The sequence below is a fragment of the Xenopus laevis genome, chromosome 5S (assembly GCF_017654675.1).
Source record: "Xenopus laevis strain J_2021 chromosome 5S, Xenopus_laevis_v10.1, whole genome shotgun sequence".
NCBI classification, from domain to species: Eukaryota; Metazoa; Chordata; class Amphibia; order Anura; family Pipidae; genus Xenopus; species Xenopus laevis.
This window is the reverse complement of record NC_054380.1, coordinates 28,950,845-28,976,855: the sequence shown is the minus strand read 5'-3', so window position 1 is coordinate 28,976,855 and position 26,011 is coordinate 28,950,845. Positions and strand designations below refer to the sequence as shown.

At 43.3% G+C, this 26,011-nt stretch overlaps 2 protein-coding genes across 4 annotated transcripts in view; one reads left to right on the top strand and one right to left on the bottom strand.

Annotated features, from left to right (window-relative positions):
* Window positions 1-920: 920 nt before the first annotated feature.
* On the top strand, window positions 921-4,504 carry insm1.S (insulinoma associated 1 S homeolog). Its single transcript, XM_018265102.2, has one exon. The coding sequence runs from the start codon at window positions 1,259-1,261 to the stop codon at window positions 2,531-2,533; it is 1,275 nt and encodes a 424-aa protein (XP_018120591.1). The 5' UTR covers window positions 921-1,258; the 3' UTR covers window positions 2,534-4,504.
* Window positions 4,505-12,942: 8,438 nt separating this feature from the next.
* ralgapa2.S (Ral GTPase activating protein, alpha subunit 2 (catalytic) S homeolog) overlaps window positions 12,943-26,011 on the bottom strand; it is a 175,723-nt gene continuing 162,654 nt past the window's right edge. For 2 of the 3 annotated variants that reach the window (XM_041564347.1, XM_018265099.2), the window contains one exon: window positions 12,943-14,485. In XM_041564347.1, the coding sequence (XP_041420281.1) occupies window positions 14,343-14,485 (143 nt within the window). In that variant the 3' untranslated portion in view covers window positions 12,943-14,342. Of the gene's footprint in view, window positions 14,486-25,197; window positions 25,243-26,011 lie in introns of all 3 variants that reach the window. The other variant, XM_041564348.1, reaches the window with a different exon arrangement.

Here is a 26,011-nt window from a genome sequence, read left to right as displayed (position 1 = left end):
TTTTTAATTGTGGCAGTTGCACCCACTGTCACTTGGGCTCTGGGGGTGGAGATGTTATTTGAGCCCTGTCCCTGTGTTTGTTTGGGAGGGAGGTTTTAACCATTTGGTCAGAGCCCTGACCCTCCCCCCCTTTATTCCAGGCACGTGTCTCCCAAACTAACAGATTGGCCTCAATCTCTTCTCAATAGCGAGAGGTGAAAGGGCAAAGGCTCATCATCAGCCATACACACACTTACCTGTATTCATTGTGACTCATCATTGCTTGCGCCCCCCTCCAGCGCTGCAGCGCTATTCAGCATTCCGTGATGCGCGACCCCTCTCATTGTATGGAAATTGCCTGAATTACATGCGCCTCGGCCGTTGCTGTGTGACTGTGTGTGATTGTGTGACTGTGTGTGATTGTGTGACTGTGTGTGATTGTGTGACTGTGTGTGTTTATACAGAATGACACGGTTATCTGCAGTAGATTTGAGGTGACGTCACAGTCGCCGTGTGGCCGGACACACTCGCTACCGGTTGTTCTATATATTAACACGTTTATAGCGGTGACACGGGGCAAGTTAATAGATGCGAAAAGACATCATTACAAGTGTTTGTCCCGCCGACGGGAGTCCTGAAATAAAGACAAAAGGGGGAGCCGGAATTGTAGCAGAGATCGATAGAATCGCAACGTTGTCAGGGCTCGGGCAGGACTTTACACTAAACTCGGCTCCCCCTGGTATAAAGGGCTCTATAGCCTCGCCGGGGCAATGACAGGAGGCCAATGGGATTAGTGTGTGAGGACAGAAGCTGTTCCTGAGTCAGTGCAGCCCCGCGCTCTGCCTTTGTGTGATAAGAATTAGGGAAGGAGGCGCACCCCCCCCCCCCCCCCCCATTGTCCTGCTGATGGTCGGAGCCCTCGCCCCAGGGAGCAGGAGCGGCACGTGGGGTCTGCCTGTAGCGTGTGCCACTGTGAGGAGGGGGAGGGGGCGTGTGCCTTTAGCCTGAGGGAGGGGAAGGAGGGAGCTCAGGTACATCTGCCGCCTGCACACACAGCCCCTCCCACTCCCCTCACTGATTGGCTGCTCCGGTGACAGTTCTGCGAGTCCCCCACATATAAAATGCGAGCCGGCTCCAGAGAAAGCAACGCAGAGAAAGCAGTGCAGCACCTCGGACAGTGCAGGAGAGAGCGGAGAGCGGTAGCACCACGGACAGCGCCAGAGAGTCGCACAGCCATTAACCCCACACTCCCCGGGACTCTCTCCGCCCCGGCACCAACATGCCTAAAGGTTTCCTGGTCAAGCGCAGCAGGAAGTCCCCGCCGGTGTCTTACCGGGTGCGGGAAGAAGAAGAGGAGACCCGCGGGGGCTGGATGATCTTAGCGACCTTGTGTCCCAGCGGCGGTGCCCCACCTCCCTCCAGTCCTTACACTGCCACCGCCGCCCCATCGTACAGCAGCCCCCGGCCTCCTCCCGCCGGTCAGTTCGGGAATCCCGAGGCGGTGCAGCAGCATCTGTACAGTCCGACCCGCCCGGTCAGCCGGGAGCAGCGAGACAGGAAATACCTGGGGTCTCCGGTGTCCGCAGAATCGTTCCCGGGCAGCTCCAGCGACTCGCTCCTCTTCCCTCCCACGGGCACTGCCAATGGGCATCACGGACTGGCGCTCCTGCCCCCGGTCTCCTCCTCCTCTTCAATCAGCCAAAGCAAGAGACCCGAGCCCGGCACTGCCCCCAGGAGCACAAGCGGCTCAGCCGCCCCCTGCAAACCCCCCGCCGCCAAGAAAACCAAAGCCACCCGCAAGTTGACCTTTGAGGACGAGGTGACAACATCCCCTGTGCTCGGGCTGAAAATCAAGGAAGGACCGGTGGAGCCTCCCCGACCCCGTGCCTCTAGCTCCGGGCCCCGACCCCTGGGGGAGTTCATCTGTCAGTTGTGTAAGGAGGAGTACAGCGACCCCTTCTCCCTGGCTCAGCACAAATGCTCCAGGATCGTCCGGGTAGAATACCGCTGCCCAGAGTGCCACAAGGTGTTCAGCTGCCCCGCCAACTTGGCCTCCCACCGCCGCTGGCACAAGCCCCGACCCACAGCCCAAACCAAGGAGGAGCCGCTGAGTGACCGGGACACCCCCAGCCCCGACGCCTCCGAGTCCGGCTCAGAAGACGGTCTGTACGAGTGCCCGCGGTGTGTCCGCAAGTTCCGGCGCCAGGCTTATCTGAGGAAGCACCTGTTGTCGCACCAAGTGGCCAAAGAGCCGGAAGAGGCGGGTCACACGATGTTCCTGAGCGACGAGCAGCGCGCGGCAGCCAAGAGTCCCCCCAGTGTAAATGTCACCCACGAGTCCCACCCGTGCCCTGTGTGCGGAGAAACGTTCCCGGGGAAGAGCAGCCAAGAGCGTCACATCCGCCTCCTTCATTCCTCCCAGCTGTACCCCTGCAAATACTGCCCCGCCACCTTCTACAGCTCCCCCGGCCTCACCCGCCACATCAACAAGTGTCACCCCTCCGAGAACAGACAGGTCATCCTGCTGCAGGTGCCGCTGCGTCCCGCCTGCTGAGCCCACACAACTCTATGCATCGGGGATGATTGATGGCTCAGAGCTGACAAAGAAATATAGGGGTGTTCTAAGCCCCTCCCCCAACATGGACCCTAGACATAGAATGTTGCACCAGTTAAGTGCCAGGGACGGGCAGCACATTGCAGGGCGGTGTGTTCGTCTCCTCTCGGGCACTTTTGGAATCAGATACTTTGGGGGAACTTGTTGGCTCAGGCTGGAAATTGAGGGGAGAGCGAACAGCCCTTCAGTTCTGGTGCTTTGACTTCAACTCTGCCTGTGCCCCTGAATGGGACAATGGAACGGACCATCTTGCACTAAAAGGTGGGGGTCGTGCCCTGCCAGTAGCTATGGACTGTCACTGCTGCCAACCAACACTCGCCTTCACAGGTTTCCAAGTTGCCCCTGCTGTGGCCACGGGACTCGCATTCTTGACTAGTCTGTGCCTTTCCCGACGCATCCAATGCCAAGCTGCCCACGACCACTGCCACCTGCCAAATCAGCAGCCATAGGCCCAAGTGCATTACATTGTGGTTATTGTGCTTTAAAGCGACCCACGGTTATCTCCATTAACCCCCTCAGTGCCCAAGGAGCCCGCTGTGCCCAAGTGATGCCATGCCGGACCGGGGGCACTGACGGGAGACAGGACGGAGAGGGAGAGCACTTTCTGCTTTATTTATTGGCTTGATTTCCTCTGAATCTGTGTCTGTTGTGCAAGTGACCAAGGATTCTACAACTAGTGCCCAGTTGGCACCTGCGTTCCCCGGGGCAAAGACATCAGCATGTAGCCCCAGTCACTGGCCCAGCACTCACCCCAAACTGTCTGCCCTTGCCAGTAAGTGTCACTACTAATAGTGCAGCGTTGGGATTGTGATGCCCTGGTGTATGTGCAGATGCCAGTGACTTGTACTACAGGCTGCTTGTCACACCCACAGCTCACACGGGGGGCAATGTTTTGGGGTGGACAAGCCATATACTCACTGTAAGTTTTAAAAATGTCCCATCGCAGGGTTCTCATGCCATTGATGTGCTTAACCCTTGAAATGCTGGAGGTCGGGTTGCCACCTGGCCGGTATTTTACCTGCCTGGCCGGTAAAAATGATGGTTGATCCCAATGTTATTAGTAGGGAAAAAAGATAAATATACAATAAGGCCGGTATTATTTTTCCAAAAAAGGTGGCAACCCTAGGTGTAGGGAGCTGCAGTCGTAATCCCCCCCACCCCCAGCAGCAGTTTATGTCGCCTGTGCTTTGTAGCCTTTACTCTTCTTGTCTTGATATAAATGTGCTTTGTAGCCTAAGGGGTTAATGTTTTGCCTTGATGCCCCCGGCCCGCACACACTCAACTGTACCATTAGCTTTATATAGTGGCCGGGGGGCTGCTCAGCTCTCTCTCTCCTCTCAGCCCCAGCTGTGGATATTTGGGAGGAGGAGACTTTACTTTAGTCGTAGCCACAAATGCCTTGAAGTCATTATTGTCTGTAATAACTCTGGAGTCAGCTGTAGCGACTGCCTTGTCACCCCCCCCCCACTATAGGGACCAACAATCTCTTTTTGTCAACGTGTTTTGTCCCCCCAGCTATAATATCTGTTCTGTATGCGTTTATTATCCAAAATGTTAATTTTATGATTAATTATGTTTATTTATTTTTTTTATTTATTGACGAGAATGACGAAGGTATGACTTTTATTCGATTTCTCTTTCGTTGCCTAGATCTATAAATATATATATTTTGCCATGACTTCTCACTGTGGATTTCAGCCTGTCCTTTGCTTTAACACTGAAACGGAATGAGACGAGGGAGATTCCGGCGCCAGCGCTCCGACCTGATTAATAGCTCTTATGTCTAGAGAAATCTCTTTTGTACACAGCATTATTTTCCTAACTGTAATAGGCATTTATAGAGTGCTTCAATAGAACTGTTCTACTGTGTAACTATTTGCTAATTCAAATAAAATTATTTTCAAATTCAAATCATTCTTCTGGCAGCCTCCGCTCTTCTTTTATTTGGGGAATCAAAGCCATTGGACAGGTTTTTGGGGGTCACTGGGGTTTTGTGTAATGAGCTGCTTGGAATAGATTTTTGGGGGTCGCTGGGGTTTTGTATAATGAGATGCGTATGCAACAAACTGCTTGGAATATTTCGATTGTCTTCTATAATTTGGTGGGACAGACCTGTAACAGACTAAAAACAAAACATGAGGATAGCACACAAAGTCAAAAACGTATTTAATCAAAAACACTCACATATCAGCAATTGGCCCTGCGCGTTTCGACCACAGGAGTGGTCTTCATCAGGGGAAAAATCCATCAAGTACAAAAAAAAGTATTTTTGGGGGTTAAAATGAAGAAACGAAAAAATCCTTAGTGTTTTGATTGCCCCAATGCTATTCCACTGTCAATTACTGATTTACATGGAAATGAAATAAATACGAATAATCATTCGTATTATTCGAATACGAATAATACAGGTAGGGGACCCGTTATCCAGATAGGTAATAATTACGGGAATCCATCTCCCATAACTCCATTTAGCTCAAATAATTTACATTTTTTAAAAATGATTTCCTTTTTCTCTGTAATAATAAAACAGTACCTTGTACTTGATCCAAACTCATATACTGTATTATTAATCCTTATTGGAAGCAAAAGCAGCCTATTGGGTTTATTTAATGTTTACATGATTTGTTAGAAGTATGGAGATCCTAATTATAGAAAACCAGCCTATTGGGTTTATATTATGTTTAAATGATTTAGTAGAATTAAAGTATGGAGATCCAAATGATAGAAAGACCCCCTTATCCGGAAAACCCCAGGTGCCAAGTATTCTGGATAACAGACCCCATACCTGTACTAATAGCTAACAATAACACCTATTATCAGTATTACCAATTACCAGTGTTTACAGGATATATAAGGCAAATAAGAATGGCAGATTTTGGAAGAGACTCCCATTCTCACTGCCAAAGAAAAGGGCATAACAGTTGCTTTACATTTTAGTATCAGAATATTTAGACATTTCTATTTACACATATTTTTAAACATGTTGACAGGGTGTTCTATATTATATGCTACATTTTGAGTCAAGCAGTAGTTAATTAAGAAGTCAAATCTTAACTAGAGGCTTATTGTGAGTTCATATTGAAGCAAACTGGGGTAAAGAGAGTGTGCAAGATGCAATTACCCCAAATGTCACATGGTACAAAGTGGAAAAGATGCAATTCGCTTGAGAGATGATTACTGGAGGATGCTGGGAACTGTAGTTTAGTAACAGCTGGAGACCCAAAGGAGGGCACATGGGTAGAAAAGCTAGGATTTATACACCAGCCACTAATGAAAGCAGATCCTAGCGATCATATTATTTGTAAAGGTTTTCTGTTAATAGTTTATTTATGCTCAGACAGTCCATTAAGAGAAATGATCAAAAGAGTCACCACTAAAGAAGAACAGATTTTTTACTCCAAATTCCAGAATTATCAGGGACAGTGCTACCAGGACACGGGCACTTTATAAGAAAGCATTAAAGGGGTTGTTCACATTTAAAGAAACTTTTAGTATGATGTAGAGAGTGATATTCTGAGACAATCTGCAACTGGTTTCAATTTTTTATTATTTGTGTTTGTGGTTTTTGAGTTATTTAGCTTTTTATTCAGCAGCTTTCCAGTTTGCAATTTCTAGGTGGTGCTAGGAACCAAATTCCCCTAGCAACCATGCATTGATTAGAATAAGAGACTGGAATGTTAATAGGAGGGGCCGGAATAGGAAGATGAATAATAACAAGTAGAATAACATTATTTTTGTAGCCTTACAGAGCATTTGTTTTTATAGATGGGGTCATTTGAAATCTGGAATGAGTCAGAAGGCAAATAATTCAGAAACTATAAAAAAAAAATGAAGGGCAATTGAAAATTTGCAGAGAATTAGCCATTCTATAACATGCAAAAAGTTAACTTAAAGGTGAATTGCCCCTTAAATAACAAAACAAAAGTGTAATATAAGCTGCATGTCTTGGAAACAAGAAACTCTCCAACTAAAAATCCTGTACTGGTTCTGATCCAATCAAGTAACATCCTCCCTATCAGTTTTTCGTCCTATTTACATGCTTTGTAAATACAGTTAGCTGTAATACTGTATATCATCTAGGCCAGTGAGACTGGACACCCAGTGCTGCTTAGTGTGGCTCTCCTCCCCCAGTTAATACAGTGAAATGCTACAATAGGTCATAGTAATAAGGCTCCATTCTAAACCCATGTTTTGTGTTATGATGCAGAAGGTGGCACAGACCAATGAGGAGCTAGAGCCAACTGTCCAGGAGGGAGACAGATTGTCAACATAGTAAAGAATAAAGCTGGACATCTGGACACCTGCTGAACACTTAGGGGCAGATTTATCAAGGGTCGAATTTCGAGGGGTTAAAACCCTTGAAATTCGACTATCGAATTGAAATCCTTCGAATATCGAATTCGAAGGATTTAGCGCTAAAATAGCATTCGATCGATCGAATAAAAATAGTTTGTTCGAACGATTAAATCCTTGGAATCAAACGATTAAATCCTTGGAATCGAACGATTTTTAGCGATCGATCGAAGGATTTTTATTCAATGCTGAAAACTTTAAAAAATGCACTGGAAGGTCCCCATAGGCTAATATAGCAATTCGGTAATTTGGCGAAGTATTGAAATCGAAGGATTTTTAAAGAGACAGTACTTCGACTATCGAATGGTCGAACGGTTTTTACTTCGAATCGAAGTCGAAGTAAATTCGTCGTAAAGTCGTAGTATCCTATTCGATGGTCGAAGTATCCAAAAAATTACTTTGAAATTCGAACTTTTTGAACTTCGAAAATTCACTCGAGCTAAGTAAATCTGCCCCTTAGATTGAGATCCCCAAACAAGTGGATATTTATTCCTGGTAATTTGCTCACTGGACCAATCCATTCATTTGACAGAGCTAACTACAGTTCTATGTAGACCCACTGCATTAACACAATTTGCAACTAGTGATGGCTGAATCTCTCCCGTTTCTCAGAAAAATTAGCGAAACGGTGAAAAATTCACGAAACGCATTAAAGTCAATTGGCATCAAAATTATTTTGACACACGACAATTTTGACATGAGCAACAATTTTTTTTACTGCGCAACTGCACAGGCCAATATGCTGCCAGCTTAGTCTGGGGGTCCCTGAAATTGCCTCTTTAATGTGATTTTTTAAGAAGCAGCACAGAATGTTTTTTTTAATTCAAATTAGCAACTTTCTTATATCCATGAGATGCAGCTTGATTATATTGATAATTATCTTTTGATTTTATGATAGTTCCTCTTTAAGTGAACAAGAAGTAACAAGATGGTTTCCTCTAAATTCCTCCTCCAGGTGTTCTCAGGTAAAGGGAGGACAAATCTGCTCAATTTATAGAACAGATTTCCTATTAATGTACGAGATGGAACCTGATCCTGCAGTGAGAGTCAGAGTCCACCTGGCACGTGGCATTTAGTATTAGTAGAGCCCCTACAGCTAGAAACTGTTTGCACCCAGATACAATGGAGATGCTGAAATCATTGGTGACCTACAAGATGCATTTTTATTTGTACCCACCTGTCTTTGTCCCAAGAGCTAATCTTTATTCTCCCTTAAAGGTATTATCACATGAAGGGACAGGGGGGTGTTCTCTGCTAAAATGTATTTTTGGGATGAAAATTGCTAATACAGTTGCTGCCAGTTATTTCCCATTCAAGTTAATACCAGTTAGCAGAGGTTGTTTTCAGGGCTGATTTTAAGACCAACACTCAGGGGTGTAACTACAGAGGAAGCAGACCCTGCGCTGGGGGGCCCAGGAGGTATAGGGGGTCCCATGAAGCCCAAATTAATGAGCTGTTTTAATATGTATTGGTAGAACAGGACAACCTCTGTATATTTGGGGGAACCTCCCCATCAGCGCCTCCATTGCATGTAAGTGCAAGTGACTGGTTACAGACTGGAGGGAATTTTCTTTAAAGCAGTCTTTTTTTTTTTTTTTTTTTTTTTTTTGCACCAATATAAGGATAGAACTACACGGACGACTTCTATGCGTTTTCGGAGGATCCGACTCACTGCGCCAAAATGCAGGCGTCAAATCGGATGCGATGGAAAATAAGGGAAGAAATATAAATGACGGATCTTGTCGCAGCTTTCATCCGACCCGACTGACGTCTGCATTCGACAGTCGTATTGTGTCGGATGAACACTGTGGCACCATCCGACATTTATATTTCTTCCCTTATATTCCGTCAAAAATGCATAGAAGTCATCCGTGTAGTTCTACCCTAAGAAGGGGCCCTACATTAAGATACTACACCGGGCCCAAGCTCAAGAACAGAGGGACCAGGCAATGCTGACAATCCCCCAACCTGCTAAACTATGGAGTGAAGAACCTTAGCTGCTTTATACTGTAGGTGAAAGATGGGAATTATAGTTGAACAACTAGTAGCTATATTACTACACTGGCCTTAAATAATGCAACCTAAATCTAACTTTGTTTCAATCGATTCATTCAGCCCAGGTTCTCATCTTACCTCTGTGGAGGGAACCAATCTGGGTCTGGGCAGTTGATATTATTGGGGCAGATTCAGAACAACTAGTGTAGTTCTTTTAAAGGAAAGTTGATGTCTGAATTGATAGCATAATGGCTGCAGTCCTGTCCCCAATCAGAACCATAACTAGTTGGTTCCTGACAATCACGGATCTTACACGAGGATGACGAAGGGACCTTTCTCTTTATAGAGTAGATTGAGACTTTGTGCATTCAGTTGGTTCTAACAGTTATTTACATAATAGGATTGGCAGACGTGGATTAAGCTATAACATGAGTATTACGGAATAATGTACATATATACTACAGGTCTTACTATTGGTTACACTATGAATATACTCAATGAATTATTATTATCAATGAATCTCAACATCATAAGAGTAATCTACAGAATAACCTCTTGGCCATATCAGTAAAATGTAATTAGCTGTATATAAATAATAAGGTCTGTTGCTATGCAATCCCCTGTGTCTAGGGAAAGCTCATTTCCATACACTGCAGGATCACTGCATTCCGTTACACACTGACACTGCAACAAACACCATTCTAAAGGGCAAACACGCCTCCTCTAGCTCAGTATTATTCTCATGTTATTAAAGCATTGTGACTTCAATAGTCCATCCCTTTTACCACTGCTATATGGTTGCTAGCTTCGTTTAATTAACCCTAGAAACCAGAAAATAGGGTCAATAAATTGCAAGAGAGGACCTTAATATAGAGAGAAACTATGAAAAAAATAATAAGGGTTACCCCTTAAAATAACTTTTAGCTAACTTTTAATTGTAACTTGTAGAACTTTGATAATCTGAGACAATATGCAATTGGTCTTTATTTTTTTAATTATTATTCTTTTTTAATTTAACTTTTTGCTCAGCAGATCTCAAGCTTAGAATTTCAGCAGCCGAGTCCCCATTTACGACAACCGTTTGGCTGACAGGCTGGAAGATGAATAGGAGAGGGCCTGAATATAAAGATAAACTTGTAGCCTTACAGGGAATGTTAAATTGAAGCTGAAGCAATAAAATAATTTAAAAGATTTAAATTACATATATATACATACATGTACATATATATATATATACACAGTATATATATATATACACACAGTATATATATATATATAGGTATGGGACCTGACAGAATGCTCAGGACCTGGGGTTTTCCGGATAACGGATCTTTCCGTAATTTGGGTCTTCATGCCTTAAGTCTACTAGAAATTCATTTAAACATTAAATAAACCCAATAGGCTGGTTTTGCTTCCAATAAGGATTAATTATATCTTAGTTGGGATCAAGTACAAACTACTGTTTTATTATTACAGAGAAAAAGGAAATATTTTTTAAAAATTTGGACTATTTGGATAAAATGGAGTCTATGGGAGACAGCCATTCTGTATTTCGGAGCTTTCTGGATATCGGGTCCCCTGGTGCTGGTGTTCTCTCTCTCTATATATATAAAATATATAAGTGCAAAGAACTTATACATATAAATGAAGACAAATTAAAAAGTTGCTAAATTTAAAGGTGAACTCTCCATTTAAGCTTTCTATAATCTTCCACGAGACTAGGGTCAAAATATTGGTGAATAATTAAATAATGATCTGAATGCTGAAGCATTTCCAGCAGGGCCCTGGAATTATGAAAAAGGGTCAGGGCTTGGGCAAAGTGGAGGTGGAGTTTGGGCCAGGACATGGCAAAGAAACCCCCGTCTTCAGGAACATTCCTCATTACAAATTGTTTGCCCTCAAGAAGTAAGGATTCAGGCAATTCTGGATGCATTAACATGTGATGGAGGAGACAGCTGGGAAATGAAAGAATGTTGAAATGCAGACATGGTTTGACTTTTTTTTTTAAATAATTTTAATTCAGTTGATAATCTCAAAATTTTCCACAAATATTCCAAGGATTTAAAAAAAAAAAAATCACAGAAATAGTATCTGATATGTCAGCAGTAAAGTTGAGCATTTCAGATATTCATTTGACTTTACAAAGATTATAATAGAATGAATGGACCAATGGGAAATCTCTGACACCCTCATAATAAAGGACAGGATTGCGCCCAAACAGCCACGCGCTACAATATCAGAGACAATGTTCCCTCTAAGGTGTGCACTTCTGTGGGGGGCACACATATCTGGAGGCCAGCGCACATCACAAATTGCGGTGAGCAAAAAGAATTTTGTTTGAAAACGCACAATTTTGTATTCATTCTGACCTGAGTGCACAAAAGTTTAAAACGTGAGCACAAAAGATTTTTTTTTTTGCGCACATAGCCGAGAAGGAATTAGAGGTAACACGGATCAGAGGCCCATAGTTTTAAACTAAATATGTCCCCAACTCGGGAAACGGCATCTCAGGAGTCGTAATGGGACAAAGAGCAACGACCAGCGATCCCTCGGCCTGAGTGAACAGCTACTCCACAAGGAGAGGATACTAAGTGGTCTCACCCAACTGCTTAAGGAAATATATTTATCTATATATATAGATCTGAAAGGGAACTTTCTATGAACACAATTCTCTTTCTGCCCCATTAACTGCTTTGTCTTCTGGATAGTTTGACATTGCTACAGGTTAGGGGGCAGCCTAGCAGCGACTAAAGAGAAGGAAAGTCACATCATTACAGAGAGACAGAGGCCCATGTTCTACACGGTGGCTTTAGCGAAGCCATTCCCTACACAGCAACTGTCACAATAGGCAAAGAATCATCTTCTGGCAAACAGAACCCAGACAAATCCATATTTCATGCTATCACTAGCTGGGGGGGGGGTAGGTATTGTGATGCATGATTGCAGCTACACAGAGCAAACCAGTACTCTCTACCAACGTCCCACCAGAAGGAATGTTACAAGAGAAGCCCAGAGCATTCCTTTTATTACCACTTGGCCGACCACCCAGCATGAGAACACTGACGGAGATCTGAACAAAGAAAGTCTATTGTAAGAGTGCAACACCCGTCTCTACACTGCAGCCCATTATTTTACATTGCATAAAGAATGTTTTACTGTAGTGTCACCTTTCAGTAAATGACTTTGCATAACTTGCACCGCTTCCATGTTTTCCACCAAACTGTGTCCAATCTGCACCCACAAAACAATGGGTAGAGGTGCTGCTCCCCTACAATCCCCCAGAACAGTGGGTTCTCCCGTATCTCCTATTCTGGCTTATAATAGTCAATCAGTATCAGGGCTGGCCACTGAGATCAGTTGCTGAACTACAACTCATTATTCATTGGCTGGCAGAGGATGATGGGAGTTCTAATTCATCAGTAGCTGGCTCGATATCCATGAAAGTAAGAAAAAAAACCATGGCAAAGGCAAAAATGACTTCTGATGCAAATTCCTGAGGGCTAAACAGCAGCAGTTTCCTTCTACAAAAGTCATTAGAACCAACACAATTCTATCTCCAAGTATGTAAATGCTGCACTTTATTTAAAGGGGACCTGTCACCCATAAATAATATTCCAAATCCTATTTTATCAAGTTACTCAAGAGAAAATAAACTTTAATTACACTATATATATGATTTGAATCTTGTTTCCTTCCGTCTGGGAATTCATAATTATAACAAGCAGGCAGGAGCCATTTTGTGGACACTGTTATTAAGACAATCCTTGTATCATCCCAGAATCTTGTTTGTGCACCAGATTGGGGGACCTGATGTCCATCCCCATGCCCTGGCTACACAATTAAATGGTAAAGAGAGTGGGAGAATGAGAGGAGAGCAGTGACATCTAGGAAGTGCTGAATGGAAAGTGAAAGTAATTACCTGCCACGCCTCTATGCCTAAGGCATAGAGAAGGGGCAGGCAATATTTGATTGACAGCTGAGATTTTTAAATGCGTTTACAACAGCTATGAATTGTTTATTAAAAAAAAGAATTTGGATTTCATGTTTAATTTGAAATTAACTTTTATTATACAGATTTTTATGTCTGGGTGACAGGTCCACTTTAATGGTAGAAACCATGCCTGGTGTCTTCCAGGCATGGATATAGAAGCAGCAGGTTAGGCTGTGCACAGACATCTGGTGCATTTGCTTGGGGTGCAGTATATTGTCTATCCATACCAAGTTCCTGACTGGCGGCAAGAAATAATCTGACAATCTTACTTAGAAGGGGAGGAGGGTGAAGTTGCATAAGATTGGTCCCTTGGCAAAGCAATCTTGAGAGGGAAAAAAAAAATATCTAAAAAAAATCAGAAAAGCCCAAGTTAAACATTGCTGATCCCTTGATTTAAAAACTGCAAAACAACATAAAATTTTTTTTTTGCCCCAGAAACACCCTTCCCTAAACTGCTCCTGATCCATAGAATTTCACATATACAAGGTTCACCAAGAAGAAAATAGACAAAATTAGAACTTAAGGTTGCTCTGCTTCACGAGAACAGACTCTTTACAAAGAACATATTCTCTTAGACCTGAATACGATTTACTCTTAAATAAAGAATCACAAGTGCATAAAGAATCCCCAAACAAAATCACAGTAAAAAAACGATACAACAATTGGTCTTGACGACAACATAAAAAAAGGCAATTGACATGAACATTAAAACACAACAGCCCTCACCCAAATACTCTGATTGACCATTAAGGATCTGAAATAAAACAATAAAATGCACAAATGTGTGCTTGAAGCATGCAAACCAACGGCTAGAGAGCACCAAGAGTATTAGGAATGCAGTAGTCTTGGATGAGCTCAGAGGTACCTGGTGTGGCCTGGTCGGGGAGCCAATGGATTCACATGTACAATATTTGGTGGTTTATTGATGACAAAATGCTCCTCAAACCACCTTCATATTTTGGGCCTAGAGGGAACCAAAGACACATTTGGATTTTAGAAAGACCAAAGAGCATCTCATCCATGATTCAGTGTTGATATTGTAAATCAGATAACAGTGCAGCCATGAAAATGCGAGGCAACAAAAAGTGGAGCCAGAGTTCGCTTAAGACATTTCGTAGATAATTTTTGTGCATGACGTGATCCTTGTCTGGCCCCTCTACATCAGTGCTGCCGCTTCTTTGCGCTTCAGCAGCCAATTCCTTCCAACAGTCAATACTATGCCAGTAATTGTATTATATCTTAGTGTCTAGTGGGTGGCTTCTACTCTAACCCACCCAAGGGGGTCCTGCCCCCGCTAGACATCAACTACGACATTGCACACCTCAACCATATTAAAATGTCTATTTTTTTTTAATGCACTTATTTTCATTTAAAAACATCTCTTGAATAAAGTTCCATATAAAAAGTGCTTCAATTGGAAGATTTGCTGATAGCGCTGGCAGAGCGGCGGAGCTTCCCCGACACTTTGCTCTTGGAGGCGCGGCTTAGTGTTGGAGAGGAGGGTTCCACTGTCTCGGCTCCGGCCAGGTCTGCGCTTGTACTTGCCAGGAGTCCTAGGAAAGAGCAGAGAAGATTTAGACTGCAGATATTTCAAGCAAGAAGCTTCTAGAAGAAGACTTTTTATATAGTGTGCAAAAACTGCAGAAATACAAAGCAATGGGACAATTAGGTGCCACCTCTAATGCAACTAAAATTGTGGGCCCAAAATCCCGTGTGTACCATTACCCTATAAATAAGGAGTAAAATAAATCGCTCACCTCTTCTAATGGGCTCACTACAAATGGTGTCAATGAACCCCCTTAGCCCCAACACTAGGACAGCTTTTTACATATACATTGCACAATGGGATTTCATTCATCTGATTAGTCCTAGTACAGTTGATGTGCATCATATGGACACTCCTTTTCAACACTGTGCAACACCGTGGGGCTCATTTATCAACACTGTTCAAATTTGCGCATGGACAGTTACCTATAGCAGCCAATCAGTGATTAGCTTTCTAAAGCCAGCTGCAAGTAAAACAATGAATGCAGCATTTTTATAGGTTGCCATGGGTTACTGCCCATAGGCAAATTTGCTCAGTGTTTATAAACGACCCCCAGTGATAGACAAAGAGCATATGCCTTTTAGATAGCGTAGAAGCATCTATATCAGTGAATGGAATTCCACAACAGGCAGTTCTCCTAGGCCTAAAGCAGCACCCCGACATATGGGAGACACTGCTTTCGCTGCAGCACCCTGACGTATGGGAGACACTGCTTTTGCTGCAGCCCCCCGACGTATGGGAGACACTGCTTTCTTTGCAGCACCCTGACATATGGGAGAGACTGCTTTCACTGCAGCACCCTGACGTATGGGAGACACTGCTTTCACTGCAGCACCCTGACGTATGGGAGACACTGCTTTCACTGCAGCACCCCGACGTATGGGAGACACTGCTTTCACTGCAGCACCCTGACGTATGGGAGACTCTGCTTTCACTGCAGCACCCCCACGTATGGAAGACACTGCTTTCACTGCAGCACCCCGACATATGGGAGACGCTGCTTTCACTGCAGCACCCCCACGTATGGGAGACACATAGCCACAGCTTTCAAATCTCCAACATGAATACAAAAACGCAAGGCAGATTTACCGACTGCGACTTCCACAGGCTCCGCACACCGATATTTTAATCATTAAGTCACAACTCAATTATTCCCAGAAGGTGCAGATGACTGAAGGTCACAACTAAACAGCTCCAGTGAATGGGACCAGATGAGGTTGCCGCTATTAAACAAAACAAAAAAACGAATACAATTGAAGCCTGTGTGTAACAAATTTTTCCCAGTACAATTATAAACGTGCACCGAGGAATTCAGAGAGGTCTGTTGCAATCTAGGACGGTTGTTGCCTTTGTTGCTTCTGCGTCTCCCTGGGCAGAAGGGTGAGAGGGAATTTCATTTCATCAGGCTCTCAAGCTGCATCATCTTTAAATCATGAATCAAGAGGTGGGAGAGCAAACAATAGCTGATGTAAAACCCATGCACTAACCCTTTCAACACAATAAACTGCAACTGACTGGAATAGAATGAATGCTGAGTCACATGCCTTCCCATCATGGTACCAATGTATCTGCTAGATGGGACACACAGAACCAATCAGTACTGAAGGACACACTGTGTCGGACACTCACCAATAACATCCATTTTCCCTGATTTTCAGTACATGTATGCTCCAGTACATCCAGATTGGGGACAGGCCATTCCCATTTCCCAGCTTCACTTTTCAGCCACATTAGGAGTGGGGAGATCAGGTAGGAAGTGCACAGAGAGGACATTTGGCATGGAGCAAGGGTTAGTCAATGCTACTGACTATATGTAGGATTAATACTTTTCTAATGATGCTTTAAACATATGAAAGGCATTTGACTCTCTCTCCTGGATTCATGACAACAAAAATGCTCTTGGTCACCAACTGTTGCAGAACATGGACTCTTAGCTACAGATGGAGCTGCTGGAGGAAACAGAGTAACAGCACAGGAGTCTCTGTTATCCAAAGTCTGTTCTAAGGACCCCTGACCCAATCAGCAATAACTCTCCTTTCTTCCTATTCCTTCCATCACTAGGCACTGCTTACCTGGTACCAGCAGAACATAGAGGGGGCAGCTTTAATAAATAACAAACCCAATTCTGGATCTAATTTAGGTCTTATGTTCAGCTTCTTTCTATGTGAGAGTGCTTCCTTCTGTTCGGTGTAATGAAGAGTAGAAAATACTATGGAGCAGGCATTCAAATGAATGCAATCTTCCATCAGGTAGTTAAAGCAAAGTAAAAAAATTTGTGTCCACAGCCAGTGCCAGACCCCCTTTCTCGATATTTTGATTTTGGCGGGAATTTTTTTTTTCGACGCTGCACATCGCATCTGCGCGCCTTCACACAGTCGCGCAGAGCTCAGCACGTCATAGTAGGGGGCCAGAGGGGGGCACTGGGCCAGCAGACCTGGTGGGCCCCAGGCCCCCAGTCCGACTCGATCCACAGCCTTGCACGTTTCATGTTATAAACACTTGGGGGGAGATTTATGAAAGGTCGAGGTGAATTTTCGAATGAAAAAAATTTGAATTTCAATCTATTTTTTGTGTTCTTCGACTAGGGAATAGTCCAAATTCGATTTGAATTTGAAAAAAAGTCAAAATTTTGAATATGGAAATTTATCATGTACTGTCTCTTTAAAAATTCGACGTCGACCATTTGCCAACCTGCTGAATTGCTGTTTTAGCCTATGGGGGACCTCCTAGAACCTAATTGGATTCAATTGGTGGACTTTGGATTTTTTTTTTGGGGAAAACTTTGTATCAAATTCGATTGATTGCGCTATTCCTTCCTCCAAATACGGACCTATTCGATCGAAAATGAACCTATTTGACCAAAAAAAAAGTTGTCTTAATTTCGGTTGGTCTTTATGAATTCGAATTTTGAAGTTTATTCAATTCGAAATTCGACCCTTGATAAATATGCCCCTTCGTCATAGGTGTAATGAAGAGTGCCATGCATATTTTATGAGTAGAGAAATTCTGAAATATTGCTGCTCTTATAGTGCAAATACAAATTACTTAGTGAGATCTCATGGACACACTGATGGACATTAAACATGTGACATAATCCCTGCAGCACTAATCTCGGCAGTTATCACTGCTTGGGAATACAAATGGTAGGCAGCTAACCAGCATGTTGTGGACGACACACATTTCCAGCACTGATAATGAGGTTGGATACAAACAGCAGTGATAAAACCATCAATAAGTGGCCTTCAAGCTGTGATCTTAGCAAAAAGGCAAAGAGGTCCTTTATTAAGTGTTGACCATATGGGGCAAATTTGAGCCTTGTAGCATCAGTGGTGCTTTAATAAGTGCTCTCCTATGGTGTTTACAGTATGCGCCATAAGACACTACATCATTAAGGCTCACCTCAGTTGGCAATGAAGGAAATGTCTTTTAAACTAACATTGATTGTAACTGAAAAGGACTGGTTTGTAATGACAGAGATGTCTCTACTGCAGGCAGATTTTGGCTTTGAACTACAGATCTCAGATTTAGAGTAAACATGGCCATACACTGAAAGATCTGCTCGTTTAGAAAGGGTGCCAAACAAGCAGATCCTTCCCAGATATGCGCACCTTGAGGTGGATCACAACAACAGGGATACAATCAATACCCCATGAGACGTAAAGCTTTACAAACTGTTCTATCAATATCTGGCAATTTTTCGTCCGGATATTTGTCGGGCAGCTCAGTCAGAGTGCAAGGGGCTAATTTATATTTTTCACGTAAAGGTGGACATGCATGAGTCAATAAAAGCTGCAGACAGTAAGTCGGCACTTACTGGCAAGTGTATGGGGTTCTCCAAGTGGCTTCCCCGGCTGATATCTGTCCAAAATTTGGCCAGATGTCAATCGGGCAGATTTAAAAATCCAGTCGGATCAAGGACTATATCGTTCGTTGATGCAGTTCTCGGGACTGACTTAGGGTTGCCACCCGGCCTAGCCGGTAAAATACCTGGCAAGGCCAGGGCCGGTATTACAAATTTACCGGCAATGTAGCTGCCGGTAAATTTGTAATACTCCTAACAAAAGCCCTCGACTACCCCAACCCGCTCAAAAGTTATATTTTTTTGCTCGCTCCAGGCCCATCACTTGTGTAGGCCTGCCCCTTTACGTAATGACACGCCCCTTTTACGGCACACCCGCACACTTTTACATCATACCCCGCACACTTTTACATCAAGGCCCGCCCATTTGCTCCGGCCCCCACCACCAGCCGGTAATTATTGTATGAAAAGGTGGCAACCCTAGACTGACTGCATTCATGGAGCTGTGAACCAATTGTTGGGCCCTAGGGGTATAAGCTTACCATATTTTACTCCTGATTTGTTGTCTTACTGCCCTGTGCATGGGGCCCACAATACGTGCCTGATATTAGCAAGATATATGGGCTATTGAGCTAATTTTAGCTGTTGATGGGGTCCTCTTAATAGGCCCTTTTTTGATCTGATTGTTGTCCCTGGTCCACAACCTGTGTGGCTAAATCAGACTCAAATCTGCTTGTATGTTCACCTCACTCAGCTGATGTTCCTGTGTATGGCTACCCTAAATGAAAACAACAATTATAACACAAGCGACAGCTACAACAAAATCTAGGATGCTGGGGATCTAGTTCCACAAAGAAGACAAAACGCAAGGTGTGCAGGGTTTGCTTCCGAGACAACGTTTCTGTTCCATCTTGAGCTGGAATGTGAACATTAATAAAGTTGACTCCTTGCTCTTCTCATTTCTATTAGTGTTCTTAAAAACGGCAGAAAAAACAAAGCTTTCTTACAGCAAATTTAAACATGTTTTGAACTTTGCAATCTCAGGTGTCCGCAGTATACATCACTTTGCTATTCAGGAATATCCTCGCAGAAATACCTACACTCTCCAAAAATTCCACAGGGGTCATATAATGTAGAGCAGTGTGAGGTCACGGCTAGTACCTGCCACCCAAGAGTGTCATTGTTCTCTTGGGCCATTATGCTTCCCAATAAACATACTATCTATACAAGCACAATGAAGTCCACACTCCTCCCTCTTTTCCCCAGTAAGTGGGCTCAATGGCTCATTGTAGGAGGACTTAAAAGGAATGTAATTATACCATCATCCTAAAGGAATTCTGCATAATGGCCACACAATGCTTTGAGTTTAAGTGAGTGAACACAACTTTCTTCAGGCACAAAACACCACAGATACATTTAAACCGAAGCAGTTACAAGAATGCAAGTCAGTGGGAAATACAATAAACTGTTTTAATTCAATTCTTTCACAGATAATGGAGGAAAAGGAATAGATTTCCTTGTTTATAGTTTGCATAAGGCAGGGGTGTTTCTTTATTCTTTTTAGTCCCTACAATAAATGGACCATGTCACATCAATTAACTTCAATTTCTAAAATAATGCTTAAATCAGCTTAAAGGAATTCTGTCATGCTTTATATGGTGTATCTTTTTATTTCTAAATTACATTGTAAATAATTCACTCTACAATATAAAATTTAAATCCTGGATGTGTATTTTTTTAGCTGTAATATTGGTGTGTAGGCGCCATCTCAGGTCATTTTGCCTGGTCATGTGCTTTCAGAAAGAGCCAGCACTTTAGGATGGAACTGCTTTCTGGCAGGCTGTTGTTTCTCCTTCTCAATGTAACTGAATGTGACGCAGTGGGACCTGGATTTAACTATTGAGTGTTGTTCTTAGATCTACCAGGCAGCTGTTATCTTGTGTTAGGGAGCGGTTATCTGGTTACCTTCCCATTGATCTGTTGTTAGGCTGCTGTGGGGGGGGGGGGTGAGAAAGGGGTGATATCACTCCAACTTTCAGTACAGCAGTAAAGAGTGAATGAAGTTTATCAGAGCACAAGTCACTTGATTGGGGCAGCTGGGAAACTGACAATACCCCTAGTCCCATGTAAGATTTCAAAATAAAATATAAAAAAATCTGTTTGCTCTATTGAGAAACGGATTTCAGATTTGGAGCAGCACTATTAACTGATGCATTTCCCATGACGGTATCCCTTTAATGTGTAGTAAGATGGCATTGGAAACATTCATCTGGAGGAATGATTAGGTCTGCACTGGCATTTAAAATAGGCCCTGACATTTCTAGTACACAGAGGCCCGAGGCCCAAACAGCCCCAAAAAAAAATGACTGTCTATAGCATCTTACAGCAGCCCCCCTGGCATTTGCCCCAAATCCACAACCAGTCCAGGCCTATAGTATGACATGTGTCTTGAAACTAAAGGTAATAGAAGTCATCTGTTTAGTCTACTGTAATGTCATTGCTTTCAGGTGATAGAAAATATTCAGATAGAACATTTTCTTTAAGTCTGGTTTGCTATAACCAGTCACCTACTGGTAGGGATGCACCGAATCCAGGATTTAGTTCGCAATTCAGCCTTTTTCAGCAGGATTCGGATTCAGCCGAATCCTTCTGCCCAGCCAAACCGAATCTGAATTTGCATATGCAAATTAGGGGCGGGGAGGGAAATCGCGTGACTTTTTTTCACAAAACAAGTAAAAAATGTTTCCCCTTCCCACCCCTAATTTGCATATGAAAATCAGGATTTGGTTCGGTATTCGGCCAAATTTGGGGGTTCGGCCGAATCCAAAATAGTGGATTCGGTGCATCCCTACCGACTGGCAATCTGTCGATTCTGGCAAAAGTCAGATGGGCTGCTGTAAGCAGGGTTGGACTGGGATGTGCGAGGCCCACCAGGGCTGCAGGGGCCACCTGTTCCCCACCCCTTTAATTACGATTACAGTGATCAGGGTAGGGATGGAGAAGGGCAGGAGCAGATCGAGTCTGGATCAGTGGCGCCCACCATGATTTTTCCCCGGGTCACGATGGTCAACCTTTCATTGGGAAAAAACCCGGTGGGCCCCGTTGGCCCAAACTCCCTCCGCTCCTGACCTCCGGCCTGATCCTCTCTATTAGTTCTTTGGCTCTCAGTGATCCACTCATGGATGTTGCTCAGGTTGACCCATGTAGCAGGTCAAACACAACCCTCTATGTGATGCACCTTAACAAAATGGAAAATACAAATTATTTTGTTGTCGACAATAGGGTTCAAATGTGGTTCAACATGGTGTGCTTGGAATTGTAATGAAACACCACTGGAAAGGCAGCAGGTTGGACATGCCTGGTTTAGATGGTGTGTCATATGTAGAGGCAAAGCATATGGTCTCCAGCTGGCCTATATCCATGCAGAGGCATGCATCCTCCAAGGAAGTAAGGTTTCCTTGCGTGCATATGGACAGACCCAGTGCAGCAGCTACTGACTACTGGCAAAGTGCAGGTGGAATAAAGCGAATATAGCCCTTCAAAAGAATTATTCTGAAAGCCAGAAAAAAATAATCATTGTAATATACAGATGTAAAAAAAAAAAAAAAAAAGCAAGTGGAAGGGATATATCAAGATAATCGTTTCACATTTTTGGTTTCTATTCTTTTTTTTTTTCTTATTAAAACTGAGCTTTCAGATAAAGATCCCACATAGAACATAGACCCTCCTGCAAAGGGAAATAAATGGTGTTAGCCTGCCTTGCAGTAATCCTTTGTATCAGGGGTTTCTCTCTCTCTCTCTCCTGCATTCAGTGATTTATTTTACAAAACCCTTCATCAAATGGTGTCTGGGAGTACAAAGCAGAACGGGCCGGGGGTTGGGGAAGGGAACATTTATTAAAATTCATCAATGCAAAACATTTAAAGAAAACTTCTCTGTGAAAAAATGCAGATGCTGGTTAGTCTGGGAGGGTTAGGAATGGAAATTCTTTATCCTTTTTTTTTTGTGCTGCCTGAGGGCATGAAGACAGGGGGAGGGAAGCGGCTTTTTGTATCATATGTTCCTGCAGCTAAACAGAATGGCAGATGGTCAAATTAATACAATTTCAGCCAATTGGGCAAGCTGAAGCAGCACTCGTGCAAGCGACTGAACAATAGCAGCTCCTGCGCATATGAAAGAGCGATGCTTGTGTATTGAGACAGGCCACACCTAGGTGCTCACAAGCTCCCATAACATTCCATTAGCCGGAAAGTTTGTGCATTCCATCAGTCACAACTTTCTTCTGGCAAATCCTTAACTATGCAATCAACCTTGAAGCGCCTTGTGAAACCCTTTTGATTGATAGTGAGACGGCAGCTGCACAACGAGCAAGTAATAACTGCGCAAGATAAAGCCTTTCATACAAATATTGTAATTTCACTTGCAAGCTGCCTGCCACGAACTCTAATTACTTGGCGTTTGTCTTCTAATGAAATTTTGAAGATTTCCCCCAGAAAGCTGGAAGCCAATTAACCCTCTCACCGTCGGAGCAATAAGGTACAAGGTGTAGATTTAATGGAGACACAAGCATGACATAGCTGATGACTTTTGAGTGAAATTAACTGGGAAACAAAGTAAAGTCTCATTTATTTATAACATTCCAAATGTCACCCGACTCCATTTAGGGTAAGGCCACACAAATCTCCAGAAACGCCCAATGTAGCCTTACCCTAAATGGAAAACAGGAAATAAAGATCCAAATATGGCCAAAAGTGTATCATTATCACCCTAATTACCCAGGGTTATCTTATGTCTCTTACATTTATTTATTTTTTTATTGCTTTGGATAATGGTTCATTTCCACATTTGCACTGGATTCACAAACAAATACAGGTAACGTTTTCCAAATAAGGGATCTTTCCGTACTACTTAAGGGTAAGGTCACACTGAGCGTTTCGGGGAGATTTAGTCGCCTGGCGACTAATCGCCTGGTCTTTGCGTCGACCAATCTCCCCGAACGCCTTCCCTCACTCTTGCGCTGGCTAGAATGAAAAATCGCCGGTGATTTTGAACATTATCAAGTGCAGCAACCTGTAAAAGCAAAGTGCAATTTGGGCAGGTTTCTCCATTGAGAGTTCATTTTATAGCCCCTAAAACCAAACAAGTGGATCTTCCCAGACTTTGACAACACCTGTTGGGTAAAAATGTTATCCACAACCATTCCGGTTGGGGATAACAGTAGTTGTTTTTTTTAAAAAATGCCCCCTGTCAACGCTACACTAGCCGCACCGGGAGGGAGCTTCTGGTGCAAGCAGCCATGTTCAGTCACTCGCATGTGCATAATAAAAAACTGTTCCGAATTGCTCTGTATGTGCATGCCGTCACATACACGTTATGCACATGCGAGTGACTGGACATGGCTGCTCGCACCGGAAGCTCCCTCCCGGTGTGGGTAGCGTAGCGCTGGTGGGGGGCATTTTTTTAAAAAAACCCTACTGTTATCCCCAACCAGAATGTAGGCTCTATTAGCCTGCACCTTTGGTTGGGGATAACATTTTTACCCAAGAGGTGCCCTTTAAGGTGGGTAATATCGGCTGATCCGATTATCACAATGCCTGTAAATGCAGGCTGTCGGCAGTCAGAACCACATCCACAAGCCTATGCCCCAACAGGATTTTTAAACCTGTCGGATGAATATCTGTCCAATTTTTGGTCAGATATCGGGTGGATGGGCCTGTCAGAGTCCCCTGCACAAGGGCAGATAAGATGCCATTTGGTGTAAATGTACGGCCACCTTTAGACAGAATCATGTGCTCCTCTTGCTACAAAAAACAACTGTTGGCTATAAATTTGCTCCCGATTTCTAAATTGTGACCATTAAGCACAAATCCCTTGTTTGGTGGAATATATATCGGGTCTGAAACATTTTTCCTATGTGCTAAGCAACTCAGGGTTTATGCGCAACTATTACATTTCCATTTCTAAAGAAACCTTTTTTTTTTGGGTAACTGGCTTTATATGTTTCCATATTTAATACACTTGTAAGTCTTAAAGGTAAACTGCACTAATATCAGAGTTCCTGTGCATTAAGATGCAAATGGTTGTTTCTCTACATTGTAATAGAAATAGGGCAGCAGTGAGGCCTCCTGGGCACTGGCCATTATGCTTTCAGTACTCGTAGTTGTAAAGCACAATTATAAATTGGCCAGACAAACAAGCAGAGCCAAAGAGCGTGCAAAGGTTACACCTGGCGTGTGGCCAGCCTGCTCCGTAGACTGCACTCTCCAATCTTAGGCTTGAGCCGCTCAGTGTTTCCCCTCTTCTTTTGTCTCTTTTCTCCTCTCCCAGCTGTTCCATTCAGAATCCCAATCCACCCTCCCAGCCACCAAAGGAAAAAAAAAAGAGGTCCTTATTAAGTTTGGCAAACTGAAAGGGCCAAAGCTGCACAGCACGTGCCAATTCTTATCTGTGCTATCTCCAGATCCTATTCAGAGATTCTTAGGCTTTACAGAGAAAAGGCAGGAGGGGAAAAGTAAATGGATTCTACTCCCATTGGCTCCCCTGCAGCAATACAAACAAAAGTGCAAGCAACAAAGACATTTTCCAGTATGGCAGGTGCTGGTGTCATATTCCGCCCCAAGCAAACAGAAGAAACAGAAGCAGAAGAAAAGGCAAAGAATGTGCTTTTGCACTGAAGCTCAGACATGCAGGGGCAGGGGAAATACTAACTGCCAGTATTGTCAGTGCCACTACACAGTCAGGTGTTTATTCCCAGTGCCACTTGTTTCACAGGAGCTTTGCGAAGAATGCGTGTAGTTTTGTTTTCTTTATTCCTTTTTTTCTTACAAGCCACAAAATAAAGGGTGAGTGGAATAAAGCTGCAGTGAAACAAGCTGGGGTGATGGTGGAAGGAGGGCAGCCCCATGAAATTCAAATCTTACCTTTTTTTTTTTTCCATTACCGTAAAGAGACTTTTACATATTAATCTGAAAAGGGATGGGGGGAGAACAAAATAAAATCCAGTAAGTAAAAACATCTGCTTGACATGCATATTCATCAGAGAAAAGTCACAGTTTCTTTGTTAGTGTACAATGCAAAGGACAATATGGGCACCCTGGTTGCTCGGAACATTATCATACTTTGTTTATATAGTGTCAGTGTATCTGCAGCACTATACCCATTATACTGCCACAAGTTCCTCCCCCCACAGGAGCTTACAATCTAAGGTCCCTATCACATTCACACACCCACTACCACCAATTGTTTGAGGAGTCTGTTAAAGGGGTGGTTCACCTTCATGTTCATTTTCAGTACGTTATATAATGGCTAATTCTAAGTAATTCTTCAGTTGGTCTTTATTTATTTATTTTTTAAATTGTTTGAATCCTTCGTTTGACTCTTTCCAGCTTTCAAATTGGGATCAATGACCCCATCAAAAGACTAATACTCTGTAAGGCTACAAATGTTTTGCTATTGTTACTCATCTCTCTATTCAGGTCTCTCATATTTATATCCCAGACTCTTATTCAATTCAGTGCATGGTTGCTAGGGTAATTTGGACCATAGCAACCAGATTGCTGGAGAGCTGCTGAATAAAAAGCTTATTAACTCAAAACCCCCTAATAATAAACAAACTAAAACCAATTGCAAATTGTTCAGAATATAACTCTCTACATCATACTAAAAGTTAACTCAAAGGTGAACAAGAGTGGGAGGAAACTGGAGCACCTGGAGGAAACACACACAGACATGGGG

Bases quoted from the DNA above. Each gene is read 5' to 3' on its own strand.
- insm1.S (XM_018265102.2), top strand. From the start codon at position 1,259: ATGCCTAAAGGTTTCCTGGTCAAGCGCAGCAGGAAGTCCCCGCCGGTG.